General features: G+C 46.0%; 1 protein-coding gene across 17 annotated transcripts in view; it reads left to right on the top strand.

Moving 5' to 3' along the window:
* The window catches only part of Tenm4 (teneurin transmembrane protein 4), a 2,824,428-nt gene that overhangs the window by 2,426,863 nt on the left and 374,029 nt on the right, over window positions 1–23,536 (top strand). For 16 of the 17 annotated variants that reach the window (XM_078046757.1, XM_078046770.1, XM_078046771.1 and 13 more), the window contains 2 exons: window positions 13,687–13,974; window positions 18,010–18,279. In XM_078046757.1, coding sequence (XP_077902883.1) covers window positions 13,687–13,974; window positions 18,010–18,279 — 558 coding nt within the window. Of the gene's footprint in view, window positions 1–7,613; window positions 7,800–13,686; window positions 13,975–18,009; window positions 18,280–23,536 lie in introns of all 17 variants that reach the window. The other variant, XM_078046765.1, reaches the window with a different exon arrangement.

The raw sequence follows: 23,536 nt of genomic DNA, 5'->3' as shown, positions 1-23,536 counted from the left end.
CTGCCCCATTTCCACTCTAGTAGTCTTTACTCCATTCAGACTGCCCTGGAGAATCCCTTTCTTTAAGGCACTTATGAGATTTAATTACCGATGGCAAGGTCCTTTGAGGCCTTGGATGAAAGGGTTGGGAGCTGTGCAAGGCTTGATTAGGCGTGTAGAACTCTGGGCACAATTAGCTCCATGAGAGACTGGCCCTGCCTTTATCTGTCTCCAGTTCTGTGTGACTTACAGCAGCTAATTATTGAAATAAAAATCGCCTGGCCACCCAGCTGCTGGAAAGAGGGCCCGAACATCCATTAAGTCTACCTTTAATGACTGGAAATGGAGCAGCTTCAGGCACTTTGGGTTTTCCATTCATTATGGGCCTTTTTCTCCAACTCTTTGAGATTTGGGTACCTGGAGATATAAGTAAAATTCTGCCAAGGCCACTTCTCTCTGCTTTGCTTCTAGGTGACTCTCCTTTCTAGGACACCAACCAGTTTTGTATGCCATAGGACCCCTCTTAGCATCTCCCTAAGGCAGACTGGAACCACTGCACCTTACAGAACTGCAGGCCCTTGACATTGTACGTGTATGTGTGCACATGTGCAGATTCTAAACCACTGAGCCTCAGCTCCCGCCTTTGTAGCACACAAAGTCCTGAGTGGTTTTCTGAGGGCACAGTCAATTTCCAGCTGCACAAATCTAGGCTTAAATGTGTAGACTTGAGGGAGCAGATTTGTTTCAAATGGAGTGACTTAGAGGGAGCCACAGGAAAGGTCTGGACCCCTGGAAGACAGAGCTCCCAGCCACCTGCACAGGCCATGGAAGGAAGTCTGTCCTGAGTGCTACTGATTGGCCTGTCAACAATGGTATTCAAGCTGCTTTTGGGTTCTCGCCAGACAAAGGCAAAGTCAGAGTGTTTTGTAGCTAGAATGAATCCAAGCATCCAGTGGGGATTTCAGAGAGTTGTATGTTTTTATTCACTTTGGTCCACCAAGAATGCTGGGGCCTAAGGCTTTAGCTCACACCCGTGGGGCAGCACTTCTGAGCTTGACCCAGTTCCATCAACAGCAAAAGGCCCGGCTAATAGAATCACAATAGAGCCTTCCCTTTCCAAACTACCACTTCGGGGAGCAGTACTAAGTGCACATGCACACACACCACCACCCACAAAGACAGCAGCCCAGCCAATCCCTGATGTCCTCGTAGCAGGGAACAGCGTCTCACTGGAGAAACTGATTCTGACTTCTTGATTCCCATTTTTCCTTCCTCTGTAATATCCTCCACGTCAGTTGTATCTGGATAAATGCCCTGCCTGGGTTTTTGTGTTAGACAAGAAGCTATTGTACACACAAAGTAGACATTATATATTTATAATGTTATATATATATATATATATATATATATATATATATATATAATATTACTGTGTAACATGTAATATTATATCAACAGCCCTGTTCACAGATGAGGAAAATGAGGCCTAAATAGAGAAGCACTTGTCTATGACCCCATGACACCTAAGGGTAAACAGGAGGGATTTTAACCCAAGAGTATCTGGTCTCTAAATTCCGCCTATATTTTATGTGTTGAGTGCTGTCTGTCCTCTAAAGAGGGAAAATTCCCTTAAGTGTCACTCCTGACCATTCTCTGTGCTAGATTCTTTGCATGTGTTATGTCACTTATATCTTCAATAACTTTCCCAAGATGATCCAGTGATTATCACAAGAGAGGACAGATGAAGGAACTGAGGCTCAGAGAAGCTTGGCAAGATGTCTCTGGTCCCACAGTGGTTCACAGTGAAGCTGGGATTTGAAGTTTTAGAGTTGACTCTAGAGCTACTGCCTGGTACCATCAAGCTTTACTGTCTGCCAAGGGTATAGGAAGGGAGCGCTAAATTATGGGTGGATCTAAGGAAGACATCTCTTGGTGTCCAGGGTCCACAGTGGAACCCTTTTGTTAGCATCAGAAGGAGGCCTAGTGTGTTTGTTTGTGTGTGTGTGTGTGTGTGTGTGTGTGTGTGTGTGTGTGTGTGTTACTGGGGATTGAACCCAGGGGCGCTCAACCACTGAACCACATCCCTAGCCCTTTATTATATTTTATTTAGCCACAAGATCTCACTGAATTCTTAGGGCCTTGCTGATTTGCTGAGGCTGGCTTTGAACTTGTGATCCCCCTGCCTCAGCCTCCTGAGCTGCTGGGATTACAGGCCTGCACCAGCCATTTTAACAGTCCTCCCTTTAGGCCCTGAGCTGGATACTAAAGAATAAAATCCCTCTCAAAGCTGCCTAGATAGGTCCAGGGTCTGTTTGGCTGAAAAGACAGAGGAAGAGGAGGAGTAACCCCTTTCTACAGCTGCACAATTTACCCAAGAACTTCCTCCAGGCTGAGGAGTCCTTTGTGAGAATCTAAGTCTCACCATTTCCAGAAGCCTTAATTGTCCCCTGCCTCTCCAAGGGGCTTGATTCCCCTCAGCTCTCTCCTCCCCACCTCACAGAGTGGATGCCTCATGGGAACCCCAGGTTATTACAGTCTAAGACCAGGTCTTAGCAGGGGTGGGAGATTAATCCGCCTTCTTACTTCTACTGATTATTTCTTAGCATGGACCTAGAAGAGGACTTTTTACAGGGATTGGCCCTCAAATAAAATGGGTTTCAGACTTGACCCTTGAATTTTTCCAGAGAGGAGAAATGAGGTCCCTGTTGATGGGGCCAAACTGCAGAAGAAACGGGCCATTTCCCAAGGTGTCATTCATGAAGAAAGTCTGAGTCCTAGCAGACACAAGCTTGTCCTCAGGCCCCACTGGGTCTGGCTTCTGAGAAAGCCACTGGGGTTGAACTGTACCCAGAGAAGATAGTGTTGGTGCAGGACAAAGGGGCATATGGAGGACATCAGTCAGCACCAGGAAGCTCCCGGTGGTTTTTGGTCAACACAATAGGAGACAAAAGGGGACAAACAAGAGCATTTTTCTCTCCTGTACCCTGGTTGACTCTGGCTCACTCAGTTCAAGGGTCACCTCCTCCACTCAGCACAGGCCTGGTATTGGCATCTCCCTATCTCTGTGTTGGTTACTGTTTTGTGTCCTTTGTGCTGAAATCACCTGCAGATATGTTTGTCCTTCTTACCACTCCATGGGCTCCTTGAGAACTGAGGCTGCTTCCAAACTACCTCCTTGCTCCACACCTTGCCCAGGGTCCCACAAAGCCCAGTGAGGCAGAAGAAGGACCAATATGGACAAGCCTGGGAGAAAGAACACAAGCAAGGTGAAGCAGGGAATCTAGCAAGAAGACTCAAGGACACAGATTGGCTCCAGTCTCAAAGTGCTATGGCTGCAGCAAAGGCTTCAGACTTATTTTCTAAGATCCCAAGGTATAGAGCTTAGGCCTATGGAAGGAAGGAAGGAAGATGGATTTCAGTTTCATGTCAGAAAGCACAGTCTAGCAGGCAGAGCCATCCCTGGAGGTAACAAAGACCCCAGTATTGGAGGTCATGCGATAATTCTATGGGGATGGCATTCAAGTATTTGAAGGGGCAAGAACCAGCTGACCTTCCATGTTTCCTGCAATCTGTATGCATTTTCTGATTCTAATATGCCACTACTTATAAGAGGAATCATTGGTTGAAATGGGTTTGGAAGGAAGAAAGGATAATCAGGAAGCTAGAAATTTCATAAAACCTCCTGTTGTTTAAGGATTTATTGTGTCTTGAGTCCCACACATGCCCAGCCCTTTGAGGGGTTGGGAATCTCTAGTGGGAACTCTCTTGGCTTGGGATCACAGCCATCTGCCCTTTGATACCTGGCCTCTGACAAGCCTCCAACAGAAGGGCAAGATGGCTTCTGTAGGCAGGGGCACCATCTGTCACCTGCCTGACAACCGCTGATTAGGGATGTCCCCGTAGCCAGACTGGGCATGCAGCCACAATCCACCACACTCCCAGGAAAACCCTCTCCTTGGCCTAGTGTGCTCTTCTTTGCAGGGCCCATCAAGAAGCATTTGTGAAAGTCCTTCTCCCAAGTTCAGGTCAGGTGCCAAGTCAAGTCATCAGAAGAACTAATATTATTATAAAGCAAAGTGAAAGAACAAGTAGAACACTTAAGCAAATTAGAATATGAATGACCACGTAAGAAGCAGTGTAGATTATGAATGAAAGCAGGAGCCTTGGAGTAGCACAGGTTTGAATCCTGGCTGTGCTAATTTCTTACTGTGGCCAAGATACTAAACCTATTGGAATCCTGGTTTCTGTCTGTAGAACGGGAATGATTTAGAATGTGGTGAGGATTAATGAAGAAATGCCTGTAAAGACCTTGCTCTTAGCCACCATTATTAATATCAATGTCTCACTGTTTAAAAGGCAAAGTGAGCCAGGCATGGTGGCACATGCCTGTAATACTAGCAGCTAGGAGGCGGAAGCAGGAGGATCACAGGTTCAAATTCAGCCTCAGCAACTTAGCAAGGTGCAAAGCAACTCAGTGAGATCCTATCTCTAAATAAAAATACAAAATAGAGCTGGGGATGTGACTCAGTGGCCGAGTACCCCTGAGTTTAATCCCTAGTACTGCCCCCCCAAAAAAAAAACAAAAAACCAAAGGCAAAGCATTACCCCAAACTGACAGGGCCAGAAAAATGCACTCTGGGTGCCACAACAGAGAGAACAGACCTGGGAGTCACACCAGTTCCAGCCCTGGTGTGCCTGGTGTGTTGTGTGAACTTAAGCATCACTTTGCTACTCTGAGCCTCAGCTTCCAAATCTGTAAAGTGGGAATAAGGATGCCTCCTCTGGTTTGTCCAGAGCCCAACACGGCACCTGGCACAAGAATAAGGGCTACCATCTCCTCCACCTCCCGCCAGCTTAAAGCCAAGTCCTCCAAATTGGAAGAACTAAAGGAAATAAAATTTATGGTTTTTATACACACCCAGATACTACCCAGAACTTGTATTTTGCAGAACACATTTTAGCTCTGAAATATTTATGGGCCCTTTTTGACACACAAAGAACTAAAAATATCACCCCATGCTTATGTTAAGCAAAACTTATAAAACTTCAGTCCAGCAGGAATTCAGTCAATTTCCTGGCTCATTGCTGGCTGTTCCTGAGGTTGCGAGGTAATCGGAGTGATAACAGCCCCTATTTCCCCCAGGCCTTAGCGGGGCAGAGGTTTCTTGGCAGTGCTGCGCTGTCTGTGGAAGTCTCCCTGCGAATGCTTCAGGCCCCTGCCCCTCCATAAATATCGCTGAAGTCCACAAGAAGGGCCCAGGTTTGCTTATTGAGTTTCTCCCCAACACCGACAGCTTTGTTTCTAGTATCTCTTCCTCACATCTCCCAGGAGCCCCATGCCCTGGTCAGTCTTCCAGGGCAGCTGCAGGCCCCCCAAGGCATCAAGGCCTCTCTGAAAACCAGCTGGAGGGGAACTCCCTCCAGGGTTTCCCCAGCAGGCTCTCTAATCCACATGGACTTTGCATTTTATTGCTCACTGGTATTCTGGAAATTTCTTTAATTCTCTACCAGAGTGCACACTCTCCTCAGGCTCCATCTCCAATCTCTTTCCCTTCCTAAAGTCAGAATTCAGGAGTGACCACCCTCTCTCTGTCCCAGGAGCATTCATCCACAGCAAACTGTAGGTTGCAACCCACTAACGATTCGACATAAGTAGAAAGGAACAGAAAATATCAAATTCCGGGCTGGGGTTGTGGCTCAGTGGTTGAGCACTTGCCTTGTATGTGTGAGGCACTGAGTTCAATCCTCAGCCACCACATAAAAATAAATAAATAAAATAAAACATCCATCAACAACTAAAAAATCATTTTTAAAAAAGAAAAAAAATATCAAATTCCACCCTGTGGCAAGGTTAAGCAGAGCTTTGTGAGATTTTTTTGTTTTGTTTTTATTTTAAAATTTTAAGTGTAGGTGTGCCCTGAATTGTGATACAAGTGTATTTTCACTGTAGGTCAGAAAGATCTGGAAGCCGCAGATCTAGACCTCCTCATACCTCAAAACTGTCTGGCCTGGCTCACCTTTTCCCTGACATTCTTTGGTTCAGTTTTAGATGTCAGTGTGACTGGTGAGGGCCTTTAATCATCTCTCCACCTTTGGCCCACCTCAGCAGGGGCTCAGGGCCTGTGGGTGACATCCTCTCCTTGTCTGATTTGCCCATTCCAAGAAGCTCCAAGGAGTCAAAAGTATATGTCTTGTCCTCTGATGTCTTGAGATAGGCTCGACACAGCAGGGCAGAAACTTAGAGTTGGGGGTGGAGGGAAGGATGCAGAAAGGGAGGGGAAAGGGGGAGCAGGGGAGGAAGGAGCCTCCTGGGATATGTCCAGCATCTCCTTCAGTACTTAGGTAGGATGAAGGGGACTTGGCAATTATTTATCAAATGAATTAGCCTATGGGGCTAGATGTCCACTACTTTTATTGAGGTTTAAACATTTTCTTATGGTTCAAATCTAGACCCAGACACTTGGAACCTTGGGATTTGGAGAAGGTCACTCAATCTCTTTGAACTTGTGATCTTATTATCTTATTGATAAAATAGCAGTGAATAAGAGAAAATATAAAATTAGAGAATAACACCTACCTTGCACAGTTGGTACAGAGACTAGAAATAACATGTACCCAGCGCCCAACACATGAGGAGGTATTCTGTTAACAGTAGTTTCTTTGCTGTTACTGGCTCTTTTCCTATCTGAAATGATATTCTGATCACCATCACAACCAGGTGTCTCCCGGGCCTCCCCTCATTTTCACACCTGTTCCAAGCTTCTAGTACCATCCGAGCCTAACACCACATAGAAGAAAAACAAACCAAAACAAAAATATCAAAATGTGAACTTTAGAGTCAGAGAGTCCTGGATTCAGGTCCCAGTCATGTCCATTACTGGCTATGTGAACTTGATCAGCCACTTGGGTCATTCAACCTGGTCTCTCCATTGTGGAAAGCACTGAACTTTGGCCTCAATACCTTCTGGCTCCTTCCCTCCTCCTGTCCTGGGCCTACTTTCCCTCCTCATTGACAGACAAAACTGACACCCATGTCAGAGCATGGGATGGACTTACAAACCTGCAGTTCATACTTTATCACAGCATTTGTTGCTGATGGTCCCTGAGGCTAACACCACAAGGGTTCAGTAAACTGTCACCACAAGGCTCATGTCCTGCTCATCACTGGAGTCCCCAGTGCCCAGCACAAGACTGGTCTGTCACCATATGGAAGTGAATGGTTCTCTGAAGAGAACTCTGTGGTGCTCAAGTTGTACTTGGAGATGAGACTAGAAAACTGCCCCTAGAAGCAGGCTAACAGGAAAAGTCTGTGCCGTCTCCTGGGCTTTGCCCATTTCCTTGGGCTGGCCCATTGTCTTTCATGGAAGCCAGTTGCTCATGGTGATTGTAGACTTGAGCTGGAACCATGGTAGGAGCCTTGGTGTTAGCCTGAGGCCTGCCATAATGAAGCTGCTAGATTTTCCTTTAGGCATATATTTATTAAATATTTGAGCCTCCCAGAACAACTTTGTCTGCTTAATTGAGTCTGTCTAGTTACATAATTTGTTGATTAAAAATAAATCAATAATAATGAAGACGGTGGCATTGATAGTAATAATTTTTTCCATTCTTTATGCCTATGTAAAACATTACAGTTGACAAAGCATCTGACAAACCCAGCCTCTTGGGGTAAGGGACTTTGCCAGTACCACAGAGCAGAAGGTGGCCAGGGAGGACTGACTCCTAACCTGAAGCTCCTATCACCAGCATGGCAGTGGGCATGGGAAGGAAGTCTCAGAATTGAACACTTCCAACTCTTTATTCTCTTCCTGTGATTTTAGGTAACTATTTAACTTCTCTAAGTGTCTGTTGTTTTTTTTTTAAATGGGGCCCATTCACAGATCTGGGAAGGGTGAGAACTAAATACCATCATCAAACTAAATCCTTTCCCAGGCTGCCTATAGCAAACCCAGAGTGCGCAGTAGCTGCTGGCGTTATTCTAACGACAAGGCTGGAGGTAGTTGCTCAAAGTCAGCCAGGCAGGAGGAGGGGCAGCTGATCCTGGTCAGCATTCTTACAGAAAACAGAATCCTCCCAGATGGTTTAGAAGAAAAGACTCTAATGAAGAGACAGGGTAAGGCAGGCACAGGGATCCAGCCAAGATGGTAAGATGAACAGAGTTGAATATGGCTGGAAACTGGTACAGCCCTGGTCTGGGCTGGTGAGAATGATGGAAGGTATTAGCAGAGTCTAGTATGAAGTGGAGATCTGGAAGAGGAGTCACCTGGAGAGAGGTAGTGTGGACTGAGGCCAGAGTAGAGATCAGGGAACATACCTCAGACTTCTCATATCCCACCTTCCTGCCCACCATCTCCTTCTGGTGCATCCCTTAGGAGATTCCAGTAAATGATGCAGAGTCTTCATGGTATGAAAGAGTATGGGGAATCAGTAATGGCAGGCAGCTCTGGAGGACTGCAGTGGAGGGTATGTCTCGGGGATTCAAAGTGGGGTAGTGAGTTTTCTGCAGCAGTGAGAGAAGCAGAGGGAGAGTTAGGAAGGATCTTGAGGGGCCTGGGATGTCATGCTAGTGGGCTTTACAGGCATTGGGGAAATCAGAGGCTAGTGGATGTCTTAGTCCATTTTCTCTTGCTATCAAATACCAAAGACTGAGTAATCTATAAAGAAAGACATTATTTCTCAGTTCTGGCATCTGAAAGGCTAGTAACAAGATACCAGCACCTAGTAAATGACTTCATGATGCGTCTTTACCTGGTGGAGGGCATTGCATGGCAAGAGAGCTCAAACTTGCATGCTTGGGTCTCTCTTCCTCTCCTTCCAAAGCCACTAAACCCATTCTGGTGTCCCAACCCTCATGACCTCATCTAACCCTAATTACCTCCCAAGGCCCCACTTCTCAATGCCATCAACATACAAATTTGAAGATTAAATTTGCAACACATGAACTTTGGGAGAATATATTCAAATCTTAGCCACCGTAGGGAAAGAACAAGCATGTTTAAGCTTGGCTATGTGCCACACTGCTTCTGACCCATGGATGGAGACCACAGGGTTCCAGGTGGGCCACATTCCCCAGTATCCCTCCCAACCTCCTGTCAGGGCCTCCCAGTCTCTGCTTCAGAGACTCTTGCCCCAAGGGGACCCTTCTCCACTGTTACTCATCTTCTACCCCACCCTCTTCTTACTCTCACTATTCAATGCCAATTTGAATGTAAGCCATGACTGACCTGTCTATTCAAATAAGTAAATATTTCCCGAATTGCTATTAAGATGAAAATATGCAGGGGGTTGGGAGTGAGTAGTCCTGTTATCCCTGCTTCTGCTTTCTGACAAGAAAGCTATGAATTTGGGGACTGTGTTCTTCATAATTTGTAGTTACTGAGCCTTTGCCTTGAAGCCCGTGTCTTTAGTCAACGAGTTAAAGCTGATGTAAAGAAGTAGTCATCCTCCAGTGTAATCCCTACAGTGTTCCTCGGCCTTATAGCATAAAATTCTGTGTTGATGTACCTTCTCCAGTTATACCTGATATGTAGCTGGAGCCTTCTAAATTATACCCTTTAAGAGAAAATGAGTAATTTTCTGATGATAATAATAGCTAATATACAGTGAGCACTCATTATGTACCAGGGACCACATACCAGGGTTATATATTAATGCTTTTAATCTACAAAACAACCCTGAGAGTTTGCAGATGAGGAAACTGAAACACAGAGAAGTTAATCACTTACCTGGGGTTGTACAGCTAGTCAGTGGGGAATACATACTTCTAGTCCAGTCTTTCAGATTTACTTAATACATATTAACCTACAGGGAACTACCAAGATTTTGTGTTACTTAAGAAGGAATAAAGTAGCTGCCAAACAATTCTCTTCACTTCTTCACTTAGCAGACATTCTGTGGCACTGCGGATGCCCAGCCTGCCCTCAAGGAACTGTAGACAAGAGGAGAGGCAGACAAGAAAATAAACCATCTAGTTAGCTACATGGGCAATGATGGAATATTGTGCCCAAAGGCAGAGAGGCCAGAGTTAATGTCTGGAAAACACAAGTGGCCCAGTAAGATGGGAAGAGATGGTCCAGATGCAGAAGAGCCTTCATTTTGGCTAAAATTAGAATTCATCCTATTGGCTCAGCAGGATTGCTAGGGAGCATAAGAAGTCAGCAGCATGACCTGGCATTGCCAATTCATCTGGACAGCTTGTAACAGCAATACCATCTAGCGGTTATATTTGTGTGCTGAGTTCAATATCCTGGGGCACCATTCTGGATCTACTAGGCAAAAAACTGTGTAACTCAGGCAGGACACTCAACTTGGCAATTTCTCATCTGTAATTTGCAGATAACCATAATACCCAAATCACAGGGTTGACATAAAGATTAAAAATGATAGCAAGTGTAATAATAGTTAAAAGTAAGGACTCAATAAATATTAGCTACTAATGAAAGCATATTAGTTGTTGTTAATACTAATTTTATTATTATGAGCTATTAGTGACTAGTTCTAATAATGGCTTTAATAATTCTTATTATGCTCACCTGCATTCTTGTCACTCAGGGGTTGGAAAGGCCAGAGGCAGCAGTTGCCTTCAGGGTCAAAAGCCAGTACTGTGTTGATATCAACTTGGGTAGTTATAATCAGCCTTTTAAAATATATATGAGAATTTGGGCTGGGGATGTGGCTCAAGCAGTAACGCGCTTGTCTGGCATGCGTGGGGCTCTGGGTTCGATCCTCAGCTCCAAATAAAGATGTTGTGTCCACTGAAAACTGAAAAATAAATACTAAAAAATTTTCTCTCTCTCTCTTTAAAATATATATATATATATATATATATGAATGAAATAGGAAATTGATCAGAGTTCCCTGCTCATGATGCAGTAACTTTTAGGAGTCTTTTGTTTGCATCTTATATGTGGGTGTTGGGTCACATGTAAGATGTACTTTTAACTCTGGATTTCAGTCAGGAATGTTTGAAAGACCCTGGAGGAAAACTCATCATTACTGGTTTTTCCTGGGGATCTGTTTCTCAGATGTTCTAAAGACCACTGTCTTCCTGACAACCCATCAGGAGGCGGAGCATCAGGCCATCAGAACTCAGGGCCGTGGGTTTGGGTCCTGGTCACATGACTTGATTTCTGTGTATGCAAGGTCAAATCCCTTGCCTAGTTTCACAGGGACGTACTGAGAATTGGCAATCAAAAAAAAAAAAAAAGTCATTCATCTATCTATTCATCTTCACTGGCTGTAGGTACAATTGTCTCTCCATTGACACCAGTTTTGCTGCTGCTAACTCACCACATGGCCCTAGGCAGAGGACTATATGGCCCTGGGTCAATATTGCTCCATCTATGTCATGGGAATGAAAATAGTTGCCTTTATATACTTCATAGTTTTTATGAGGACCAATAAAACCACAAGTGTTTGCACTCTGAAAAGTGTGAAGAACTATAGAGGAGAAAGCCTACAGTAGACACACAGGTCCATGATAAATCCCCCAAAACATCAAATGAAATTATAACCCCCACCCATTTCCTTGCAAAGTGGCACTGTTTACAGGTAGAACATAAGGACTTGTTGAGTGGGTCTAGAGGGTTCTTTTAAAAAGTAGATAGAATTTTGCACTGGAGCCAAGCTAAAACCTTGCCCTTGAGAGGGCCTTTGAGGTCTTAGAAGGGAAGAGAGTATCATTAGGCCAAAGGGCTCCCTCATATGTCCACGATCCCAGGCAAAACTTCTACTCTTCAGAGCAAATCTGTTGTATTGGTGTGTTTTGTTTGGCCTGAGAAGTATCTTTTTATTATTTTTAAAGGGTAATGTTTAAAACTCACACATTTTATATCTAAATTCAAATTTTCAACTTCCCTTAAAACTCACAGGACATCCTCCCACCCCAGGCTCCCCCACTGCAGCATGGGCAGGCACTGGGCACCTGCACCTGAACAGAGTCACCCTCCCTGCTGTCAGAGGCCCCACCCAGCACTGAGGCCCCAGGTGCTCTCCATTTATCATGGGGCTCTTGTTCTGCTGTTTCTCTAATAAGACAGTGAATCAAGGAATTGTTCTGTATACCCATGTTGCTCTGAAAAAAAATGAAACAATGGAAAGCCAGAAGGATAAGGCTCCGGGTTCTAAGAAAATAAGTGTTTGAGTCAGCTTTTTCACCACTGTGACTAAAAGACCCACCAGAACAATTATAGAGGAGGGAAAGTTTATTTGGGGGCTCATGGTTTCAGAGGTCTTCTTCCATAGAAGGCTGACTCCATTCAGGACTCAGGTGAGGCAGGACATTATGGCGGGAGAGTGTGTTGGATGGAAGCAGCTCACATAAAGATCAGGAAGCAGAAAGAGAGGTCTCCACTTGCCCGATACAAATATATACCCAAAGCCACACCCTCAATGCCCCACCTCCTCCTCCAGTTACCACTCAGTTAATCCCACCAGAGGATTAATTCACTGATTGGGTTAAGGATCTTATAACCCAATCATTTCTCCTCTGAACCTTCTTGCATTGTCTCTCACATGAGATTTTGAGGTACACCTCACATTCCAAACCATAACAATAAGGATCTTACATATATCTTTTTAGGGACATTCTGCTTTCTTCCTGTACTTACCCCTTAACTTAGGGAATTGTTTGCTACCCCAGAGCTCAAGGAAAACATCTGGAAGGAGAAGAGGGTACTATCACAGCTAAAAATTCCTAGATGTCAGTCAAGGGCAAAAGCATCAAGCTGGGAAAAAGAGGAACAGGAATGACAAGGAACTTTCCCAGTAAGATACCATATGCTCCATAGCTAGCCACAGATGCATGGGGCAAGCCTTGTGCTCCCAGGTGCTGGTGGTGGCACTGCTGGGACCCATGGGTCTGAAGATGGCTAGATGGAAGGATTCTTATGTAGTAAGAGCTGGAGGTTGGAGTCTTGGGAGAACAAAATAGTAAAACTCAAGCTTCAGAGACAACAGACCTGAGTTTGGTCCTGGCTCTGAGCTCAGTTTCCTCACCTGACACATGAGCATTGGTCAAACAGATATTCTAAGTGCCTAGTGTGCCCCAGCCCTGGCTCTAGGTGCTGTGAATAAGCAGTAAGCAAAACAGGTGAGGCACATGCCTCAGGGAGCTTGTCTACTAGTGGAGAAGGCAGGCAAGAAGCAAATAATCACATAGCTACTAGGTGAGGGTGACTATGGGTTGTTTGCTTACAGCTTGACTTCTTTCCAAAACAGGTTGGAGACAGTAATGACATCTGGGGGCATATGATGATTTATTAAGATAATATATGCAAAATGTTCTTCCTGCATTTATTCATTCTTCAGGAGCCTTTAAGAGTTCTGGGTCCTCCCCTGTTGCAGCTGGATATGATGGGAACAGGGTCCAGTTCCAGCCTAGAAGCATTACCAAATGCCAGGACCCTCTGATCTTTGTTGTCAGCTCCCCTAATATCCAGCACTAGAGGAAAGGCTGGAGCATGGTCAGACCAAGTAGCAGAAAGAGACAGGACTCACAACTGGAGGCCCTGGGTGCCAGAGCCCTCTGCCACTGACCAGACAACAGAGGCTTCTCCAGCCTGAGGCTCTTCACCCACTTCAGGGCGACCACCAATCCAGGGGCAGGGTGGTCCAGGGCATTGTCACCACGCCAGGTGACAATCCTGGCATTGTCTTTACCTCCTGAAGACCAGAACTCACAAGCTTCTATGGTTTCCTCCACTCCAGACCACCCAGTCCTGAGTGCGGCAAGGACCCAGTTGGTGGATGTGGAGGAGCGAGAGCCAGAAGCCATGGACGTAAAGGAGAGGAAGCCTTACCGCTCGCTGACCCGGCGCCGCGATGCAGAGCGCCGCTACACCAGCTCTTCTGCGGACAGCGAGGAGGGAAAAGCCCCGCAGAAGTCCTACAGCTCCAGCGAGACCCTAAAGGCCTATGACCAGGACGCCCGCCTTGCCTACAGTGGCCGCGTCAAGGACATGGTGCCGCAGGAGGCTGAGGAGTTCTGCCGCACAGGTGAGGGTGGGCCAGGCACAGGTGGGTGCACAGGTGTGCCAAGAGGGAGCTGGGGTCAAACCCCGTCTCTACTTGGCATGTAGGCCTGGTAAAAGCCTGTCCTGTAGTTCATTCTTAGCTTATTTAAATTACTGGCATAGTAATGTAGCTAGGAGCTGGGCTTCAACATTAGAAGCTTTAGGTGTTAGGTAGCGATCGATGGCAGAGCTGTTGCCCTACTGCAACGAATTATTGTGAGGACTCAATGGGATGACACTTTTTAGTGATGAGCATGGTAACACTTAGTAAGTACAGAAAACTTGGTGATTTGGAGGATCTCCTGGTACCTGACTCCTTCTCCTTCACTTTCTACATGCAGTAATCACCAGCCTGTTCATCCTATCCCAGAACACCTTTCAAATCCATCCGTCTTCTCCATTCCTTCTACCACTTCTCATCTCTGATGATTATCAACTGTCTTGAAGGATTAACCAAAACTATCCCCTTTGCTCAGAGGGGATGGTTTTGGTTAATCCTTCAAGACAGAAAGGCTTCCCTTGGGCCTTTCTCAGCACTACACTAGAGTGAGCCAGGGATGGCCCTGTAGTATGGAGGCTGAGCTCCTAACCTGGCACTGGAGGGCCCTCTCTGCTCAGTTTCTGTCTTCTTAGACTTTCTGTCCCCTGCCTCTCCACACTCACCACTTATGGTTCCACCCTGCTCAACCATTCCCAGGCTGCAGTGGTAGTTGTTTCCCACTCTGGCGCCTTGGGCAGTCCGGTTTTTCTGCTTGCAGAGCCTCAAGCCCTCTCTGAGGCCTGGTATGTGACAACCAGTCCCTCACAGTTCATGCTACCCACCCTGATTCTGCCCTATCCTTCTCCCCTCCAAAGACAGGGTCAGTTAAGCACTATTCTGTGTAACTTACATATGTTTTCACAATATCGTTTGATTCTTTCAACAACCCCTGAATCATTTGCCCAAGATCACAGAGGTAAGATGACAGAGGTTACACATATACAGAGCCACTTATGACTTTCTCATTTCTATTCCCTCCCACAGGCCTAAATCTACATCAAAGCTGCCTTGCTAGTAAGGCCACCTCTCAGCCTTGAAAAAGCTCTTAGCTCTTCCCTTATGGCTTAAAGCTCATGCTTTGGCATCAGATGGATCTGGATTCAAATTCTGACTTTGCCATTGTTCTGACCCTTGGCTTCTTCACTGTGCCATGGGATAATAGTACCTAATAGCCAGGTGTTTGTGAGGATTGGTAAGGATCGTACATAATGCACTTGATACCAGAGCCTGGTATGAACAGATGCTTCATAAATGCTGACTGCTATTAAATTGCCATCTCTGGGTCTCAGGGAGAGGAAGAGATAAAATATCTCAAAGTTAGCTGTGTCCTGCTTGAGAGAGCTCAGAGAGCCCTTAGCTTAGATGCACCTCTCATCTGTAAGGATCATCCTGTACATTCTCATCTCATGTGCAGGCATGTGCAGAGTGGTTCACTAATTACCATCCTGGATCCTCAAAACTCCTTTGAAGATAGAGGGTCATAGGTTATCACCCATTTTAAAGACAAGAACATTGAAGCCCAGGTGGTCACCATCACAAGATTGCACAGCTAGATGTTGGGTGGGGTGGGATGTCAACCCATGTCCTGCTCCTCAAGCAAAGATGCCAAAACGTCACAAAGCAAAACAGAGCACGAGGACTTCTCACATGTTATAAAATAAACCTTCAAGCTCACAAACGAGAGGGGTCCGTGTATTCAACAGGATTCCTGAACTTTTAGACTTGACTCTTACCTTGCTTTTCCTCTAGTCCCAAGATGTTCCAGCTCACTGGTATTAATGCCAATTCTGGCTGCTTAAAAGGGTTTGCAGGGTAAGCCATATGGAAATCAACGCAACCCAGGCTGTTTATGGCAAATAAATTTGATTTTTCACTGAACAGAGAAGTCATTTTTTGTAACATGTGAATGGCCTCTCTTGAGAAGGCCAGCCCAGCAGAGTACAGACATAGGGTGAGGGCAGGACAGAAGTGGGGTGTATGGATCAAAGGATAGCTAGGGGAGTGCGATATGCAGAGAGGGTGGGAAGCTGGCTGGGGGATGTAGGCTCCAATTTGGAGTTTTCATTTTCTTCGAAGGAGAGAAAAATAGGAGGGCAGATTGTAGTATGCCGCACAGGGGTGATATTCAAAATGTGTAACATCTGGTCTGGCCCAGACCCCCGCCAATCAGAATGTCTGCTTGGCCACTGAGCACAGCCCAGGAGCCCCTGCTGTGGAGGGCCTGCTAATGTTAACCATTTATTTAGTAACTGATTGTGGGGAGATTGGGAGGAGGGGTTATAGGGAAGGATCTGGAATAGCTACAGCAGAAGCTCTGAGGCACCAGGTATGTAAAAAGGCATTGGGGGCTTGGGCAGCAGTTACAGAATTTACCCACCATTATGGAAGCATTCAAGACTTTGTCCAAATCAAGGCTGTCAGCTTGAAGCACCTAGGGGACAGGCCCAGCATGCACCTCCCACTATCACAGCTTACCCAAGAGCTCTTTCACAGCAGTATACCAGTTGGTCTCTCCTCCCACCTCCAGTCTCCCCTTATCCACATTCAAAAGTACTGTCAGGGAGTGCTTGTTTATGTGTTTATTTAGCTAACTTTTCCTGAGCTCCTCCTCTGCAGCAGGCATGATAGATATTAGACACAGATGACAAGGGGCACAGGCTTAGAAGGCCTCTGCTGGTCCCCTCCCCACCTTTCTGGCAGTGACTTCCACTTGCCTTTGCAGGCTTACCAGGTTCAGCCCATCCTGGTTACAGGATGCAACCTTTAATGCTTGGGCATCTGCCTCTGCTGTCTTCCAGCTCTGCTCCTTGCATTCACCTTCATCCTCAGACCTCTCTCCTGAGCTCCCCACCCAGCTGTCTTACTTCCTGTATCCCAGAGCCCCCCTATTCTCCCCCACCTTGGCCTTCACCCCTCAACCATGTATCTGCTTGCCTCTCCCCACTTGACTGAGCTCTTTCGTGTCAGGGGCCATACCCTACTCACTGTTGCATTTCAGTAAAGGCCAGCTTTGAGTTGGTGCCACCTGATATAAGTTGGTGTCTCCAGATGGTCACTTTAATTGGCATATGGCCCTTCAAGTCATTATACACTCCCTCTTCCTTACCCACAAAATACTCCTGGGCATAGTAGACTATGGAGTAACTTTCAAGAGCAATGAAGGTGGCTGTGTTTCCCATGAAGGCAGCATCCCCTTTGTCACTCAGGTCCTAACACCTGGGTAAATAACCCTCATCCACATCTTCTCCAGCCTCAGTTTCAGGCACTTCCGGGCCTTTTTGGACCCTCAAGGGACCCATCTCTGCTGATTCCCCATTGCAGCCTCACCTGGTGAGGGAGAAGCAGGGGTAGCCTGTTTCCTTATTCAGGGCAACTTTCCTTGGACAGGCAGCACCATCACCGTTCTAGTACTCTGGGCTCTCCCTACCAGCCAGAAAGGAACTTCTGTTTACAAGGAGACCACTAAAGTCTCATTGCCTAGGCTTCCATCCTGTTCTGCACTTGATAGCAAGTCCTACCTGGAAGGGGCAGACTGAAGCTCTCAATGCAATGTAATGCTCATATTTTAAGTCCCTTCTGAACACTGGACTTTGTTCTAGGCACGAGGATTTAGGAGTAAGCACATTGCCTGCCATTGTTGAGGCCCTCTCCAGCAGAAGTGGCAGACAGCTCTGTCTTAAAAGCTCCACCATGCCACTGATTGGGCAAGAACTCTGACAGGGACTGGGTGGAAGAAGCAGGGCAGTCGGCACAGGTGTGGTATTGAGGAAAACTTCACAGAGGAGGTGCCATTTGAATTGGGCTTTAGTTACAGAGACTTTGGCCTGGTGGAGAAGGGACAGAAGGAGCCTTACAGGTACAGGAAACACCTCAAACCAAGGCCTGGGCAGAGAATGCCATGGTGAGCTCAGACAAGGGGCTGCAGGTGGGAGGACTATCCTCCATGCACTAACCAAGATCACCTGTGTTTTCTCGCAGGCACCAATTTCACCCTGCGAGAGCTGGGACTGGGGGAAGTGACGCCCCCTCATGGGACCCTCTACCGAACAGACATCGGCCTCCCGCACTGTGGTTACTCCATGGGGGCCAGTTCAGATGCTGACATGGAAGCCGACACTGTGCTGTCCCCTGAACACCCTGTGCGGCTGTGGGGCCGGAGCACACGGTCAGGGCGCAGCTCCTGCCTGTCCAGCCGAGCCAACTCCAACCTCACACTCACCGACACAGAGCATGAGAACACAGAAACCGGTGAGTGGCTTGCTTGGCCTGTGTCGGGTGTCTGGGTTGCTGGCTAAGTCTGTAATTACAATATTGATTTTCTGTTCCATCACTTGGGACTCTGGTGAAGTTGGTGAAATTGCTTTGCTCTCAGTGGTCAAAAGTCAGAGCCTCTTCCACAGACACTGAAATATCCACCCCTCAGTAACATGTCAGAGGTTGGGTTGCTGCCCTTTCCATCTGGATTAGGGAGAAACCCAAGAGGTTGGGTTATTGTTTACAAGGTGCCTACATGTGAGCAGCCAAGGGACACCAGATAGTAAGAACCCATCCCCCATGGCTTGTCTTATATTCAATCAACAGTGTCTAGACTGAATCCTGCTCACATTATCTCTGAATCCTGAGCATCTCCAGTATCTTATGTTGATCAAAGAATGGTTTACAAACAAAAACTGGCATTTGGGGCTAACTTGAATCTTGAGGTTTAGGGAGATGTTGGTCAAAAGCTACAGAGTTTCAGTTAGGAAGAAGTTTATATGATCTCTTGCACATGGTGACTACAGTCATTCAGGCTGAGTATCCCTTATCTGAAGTGCTCAGGGACATAAAATTGAAGTTTTTAAGATTTGGGAATGTTTGCATAGGCTTTGCAGGTGGAGTATCTCTAATCAAAAAATCTGAAATTGGAAATGTTTCAAAAATCTGGCATTATGCTCAAAAGTTGGATTTCAAAGCATTTTAGATTTTTAGATTAGGGATCTTCAATCTATAATAACGTATACTTTAAAACTGCTATAATCCCAGCAACTCCAAAGGCTCAGGCAGAAGGATCACAAGTTTGAGGTCAGGCTGATCAACTTAACAAGACCCTATCTCAAAGTTAAAAAAAAAAAAATTAAAAGGGCTGGGGGTGTAGCTCAGTGGTAGAGTGCCCCTGGGTTTAATCCCTGTACCAAAAAAAAAGTAAAAACTTGAGATTTTGCCCTAGCTTCTTTGTGACCCCATGAAGTTCTGCCCCCAGATCCTTATTCCACTTTAATCTCTGAAGCTCCATTTCTCAAAGCCCTGAAATGCTGTGGGAGAAAAACTAGGACAGCTAGTTACCCACCTCCTCCTTATGGTGGAAAGAAAGGAGTCAGTTTCAGAATTTTCCTTCTTCCTCTTGGGCCCTTGCTGGCACATCTCCAGGGGCTCTGGTCTACTCTAGTCCTGCATGGAGCCTAGCACTCAGGGAATCTCCCCTTCTGCTGTATATTTTTTATTGATTTTTTTAAATGCACAACAGCAGAATGCATTACAATTCTTATTACACATATAGAACACAATTTTTCATATCTTTGTGTATAAAGTATATTCATGCCAATTTATGCCTTTATACATGTAATTTTTTTTCCCCTCATATTATGCTCCTCCAGCCCCTGGGCAGTTTTGCCTGTCCAGGTCAGCACTGAGGCAAGTCCTGTTGTTGGGGTCTGGCTATGAAATCTGAGGAGAGTGGAAGAGCCCAGAGACAGCCCCACTGGCTGGGGAGGGTTTTGTTTCTCGAAGTCCACAGAGAAGGTGTGCAGGTGCTTCCACACCAGAACCCCCAGGAGCAGTCTGCATTAGAGCAGCAAGAGCCAGCCAGAGGCCATTTCACCCTGCAGGCTCCCCGCTCCCAATGCTGGAGCCTAGGAATTGCTAGGTCAGGGTAAGCCCTGGGTCATAGATGATGGTCTAGACCAGTTAATCTGAAAAAGAGTCTCCACCTGAGCTGTGTGAGACCAAATCCAGATTAGGATCTGGCAAGTGACAGGTCAGGGTCAGATAGGAACTTCATCCTCTTAAAGAGCTAGATGCAGCAGAGTTCCAAATGTCCATTTAACCACCCATGCCTGAGAACTCAGATATTTCTCAGGTGGCCTGTGTGCTTCTAGGACAAGAGAGAGGCAGATCATGGATATCACTTTGGCAGTGCCTCCTTCCCCTGGCTCCCAACCACTCCTGTGAGAGTGCCAGTGACCTTAGTCCCTGAGGAGCTTCTCCACTACAGCAGGGAACCACCCACACCTTTCTCTACCTTCCCACCAAGGCCTGGACTGAGCCAGTGGCCCTGCCTCTGCCCACCCCATTGTGCACCGAACCAGAGCACCAAATTGAAGGAAGAGCAAGGCCTATACAGAGAAAATGGGTCCTATATAGGGGACAGGAAGTCTCAGTTCAATGACTGGCCTGAGATGTGGCATTGGGTGAGTTCCATCCTTTCTCTGGACCTCAGTTTTCTAATATGTAGAATGGTTAAGTGAAATAAATATTTTCTTTTTTCTTGGTACTGGGGATTGAACTCAGATGCACTTAACCACTGAGCCACACCCCCAGACCATTTTTGTATTTTATTTAGAGACGGGGTCTCACTGAGTTGCTTAGTGCCTTGCTAAATTGCTAAGGCTGCCTTTGAATTCCCGATCTTCCTGCCTTAACCTCCTGAGCCACTGGGATGACAGGCATGTGCCACCATGCCCAGCTTAAATCAGTATCTTCTGTGTTCTGAAAATATTGATAGTTTTTAGGTTGGGAGGGAGAAATATTCTATAGTCAAGCAATGAGGAACTACTTGGTTAAACCAGTATGTCTACTCCAGGACTTCTCAGAGCCTTTAAGATGGTAGTATGCCAATTAATGGATAAATTAACAGAGGGATATATGCAGCATTCCCCAGATTGTTGACCTCAGAATCCTTTATTCTCAGAGCATCTGATGGGATCAGTGTTTTAATAGGTAGCTTTTGGTAGCAATTGAGCTGAGTGATCTGCAAGCCCTTCTAGATCTAGGATTCTGATTTAAGTACTTAAATACATAAGACAAAGATGTGCACAAGATGAAGAAACTGTAACATTGGTTATTATTCCATTACTATTAGCATTAGCATTAATAGTTGTGGCTGATGATCAGAACCCAAGCAAGGCACTAAACACATTAGCTGTATGATCTCATTTGCTCCACCTACAACACTCTGAAGTTGATTTTATTATTCCCATTGGACAGAAAAAGGAAACTACATCCCAAAGAGCCTAAGAAATCTGCATCGGTCACATAGCTAGCAAGATGGGAATGGATTCAGGCCTGTGTGACTCTAAAACTTTGACTCCTTTAGCCCTAGTTATTCTAGTGAATTCTCTCAGTGGCAAAATACTCAAGTTGTCTGTTCTTTTGAAGGCTTCCTGCCATGATGACAAATGATCATTTCCCATAAAGTCATGACAGAGTGAGGCACGCACCGCCCACATTATTGTATATTCCCTCAGAGCTGAATTACAGCTTAATTAAGCCTCTGTTGGGTGATAATGACATATCCAATGAGCCTGAAGAGTTTCAGCCTTTGATAGTGGAGACAAGGAGATGGCTGCCTGCTCTCCAGGACACTTTGCTCTCCAATTGTCCTTTTCCACCCTGGCTACAGAACTCTAAACTCAACAACACTAGAGGATGAATGGGCAGGCAAAGGAAGAGGAGTAGAATCTAACAAAGGGCTCCTGGCCCTGCTTCTGTCTCAGGCCTGGACCTCTCAGACCCACACACTCCCGTGGTGCCCATATGCTCTCCACTTGCCTCAATTGGGAAGTGACATTAGGGCTTTATTACAGTCAGATCTAAATAATGACAGCAGTCATAAAAGTGGCTCATCTTTATTCACTGGTCAGGTTCACCGTGTTCTTGCTCCACTGAGGAGGCAGAGGCACAGAGAGACGAAGGTGTGCACAGTATGCATGCCTTGCTGAGCTGGAGCCAGGCCCTATCAGGACAGCCTCAGTTCTTGCAGAACTCTCCATCCTTTCCCACCCCACCCTTCCTCTCTTCTTTCTCCATCATTCTCTCCTTCTCTCCATCCGACTTGGGTCTCACCATGAGAACAAGGCCCAGTTCTGCTTGAACATGTTAGGCAACACCTCACAGGGTGGCCACTGCTCAGGAATCAAGGGAAGCCACAATCTCTGTGGAGGGCCTTCAGCTGCACGTGTTCAGTTGCCTTTCATCCTCTTGATAATGCAGATAATTCCCCTTTTGCTACAAGGGGAAACTGAGGTTGAAAACGTCAACTGAAATGACGACCAGCAAGTTAGCGTGTTGGCAAGGCTTGGATTTGAGCTCCAGTCTCTCTGATCCTGTATTCTGAGTCCTTTGCTTGTCTCTATTTGAATCAATGAGAGGTTTTTGACTCTCAACTGAGGCCACCAAAGATGTGCAACCAAGTCCTCAGAGATCCTTGATATATAAATGTGAAATGCAAAGCATGTCCCAGCAACCTCCAGCCACAGCAGCATCGACTCTGCCTCCACACCCGGCCTTGCATTAGTCAATCCTAATTGTCAACAGTATTGACAGCGGCACAGGCTTTTGCTGAGGTCACAGTGATACTGCCTACAACCGCCATCGATAATAACTTTTATGGGGTCCATTAAAGCCAACTTCTGCCCCTGAAGGTTAATGTCAGCAGCTTTTATGTCACTACTTAATATCTAAAATAAATACAAAATTGACTGGGTAATGTAAACACAAATCTTCCTCCTCAGGGCCATCAGGCAGAGCTAGTCCTCAGGCCCCTCCTGCCCTGTGGAACTGCAGGCTAGGGGCAGTGAGGAAGAGCCACATGTCAGGCACACAGTCAGCATTCAACCAATGTTTTTTAGAAGGCACAGGCTGTAGTTCAAAGTTTATTCCCAGCCACAGGGTCAGGATGACAGTGTTTCTTTTGTGGATTCATTCTGTAATTTGTTTCATAATTGTGCTGAGCTCCTCTGGCATGCCAGGCATGATTTTAGAATATAGAAACCAGCTGAAAAGGGGAGTGGCTGGAAGTAGAACCACCTGTGACTCTTTTCTATGATCAAGGTGTCACAGATTGGAAGGAACACCAGTGTACAGTCCAGTGACCTCAAATCCTGGTTGTGCCAGGTTCTAGCAACGAGACCTTGAGCAAATCACTTAACCTCTCTAAGCCTCAGTTTCCTCATTTACAAAAACAATATTCCAGTGGTTACCAGGGGCTGGAAGGAAGGGTAATTAGGAGTGATTATTTAGTGGGCACAGAGTTCCAGTTTGAAGAGAATGAGAAAGTTCTGGAGATGAATAGTGTTAGTGATTGCACAACAGTGTAAATACACGAATGCTACTGAATTATGCACTTAAAAGTGGCTAAGCTCTGTCTATATTTTATCCACAATAATTAAAAAATACAAAGCTGCATGCTGTCTTCCTTCCTTGAGGTGTTGCTGTGAGCCTATACAATGCTGGCGGAGCGTCTGGTCTG

Source organism: Ictidomys tridecemlineatus, chromosome 4, assembly GCF_052094955.1.
Source record: "Ictidomys tridecemlineatus isolate mIctTri1 chromosome 4, mIctTri1.hap1, whole genome shotgun sequence".
In the NCBI taxonomy this organism is placed as follows: Eukaryota; Metazoa; Chordata; class Mammalia; order Rodentia; family Sciuridae; genus Ictidomys; species Ictidomys tridecemlineatus.
This window is presented reverse-complemented; position numbering and strand designations above follow the sequence as displayed.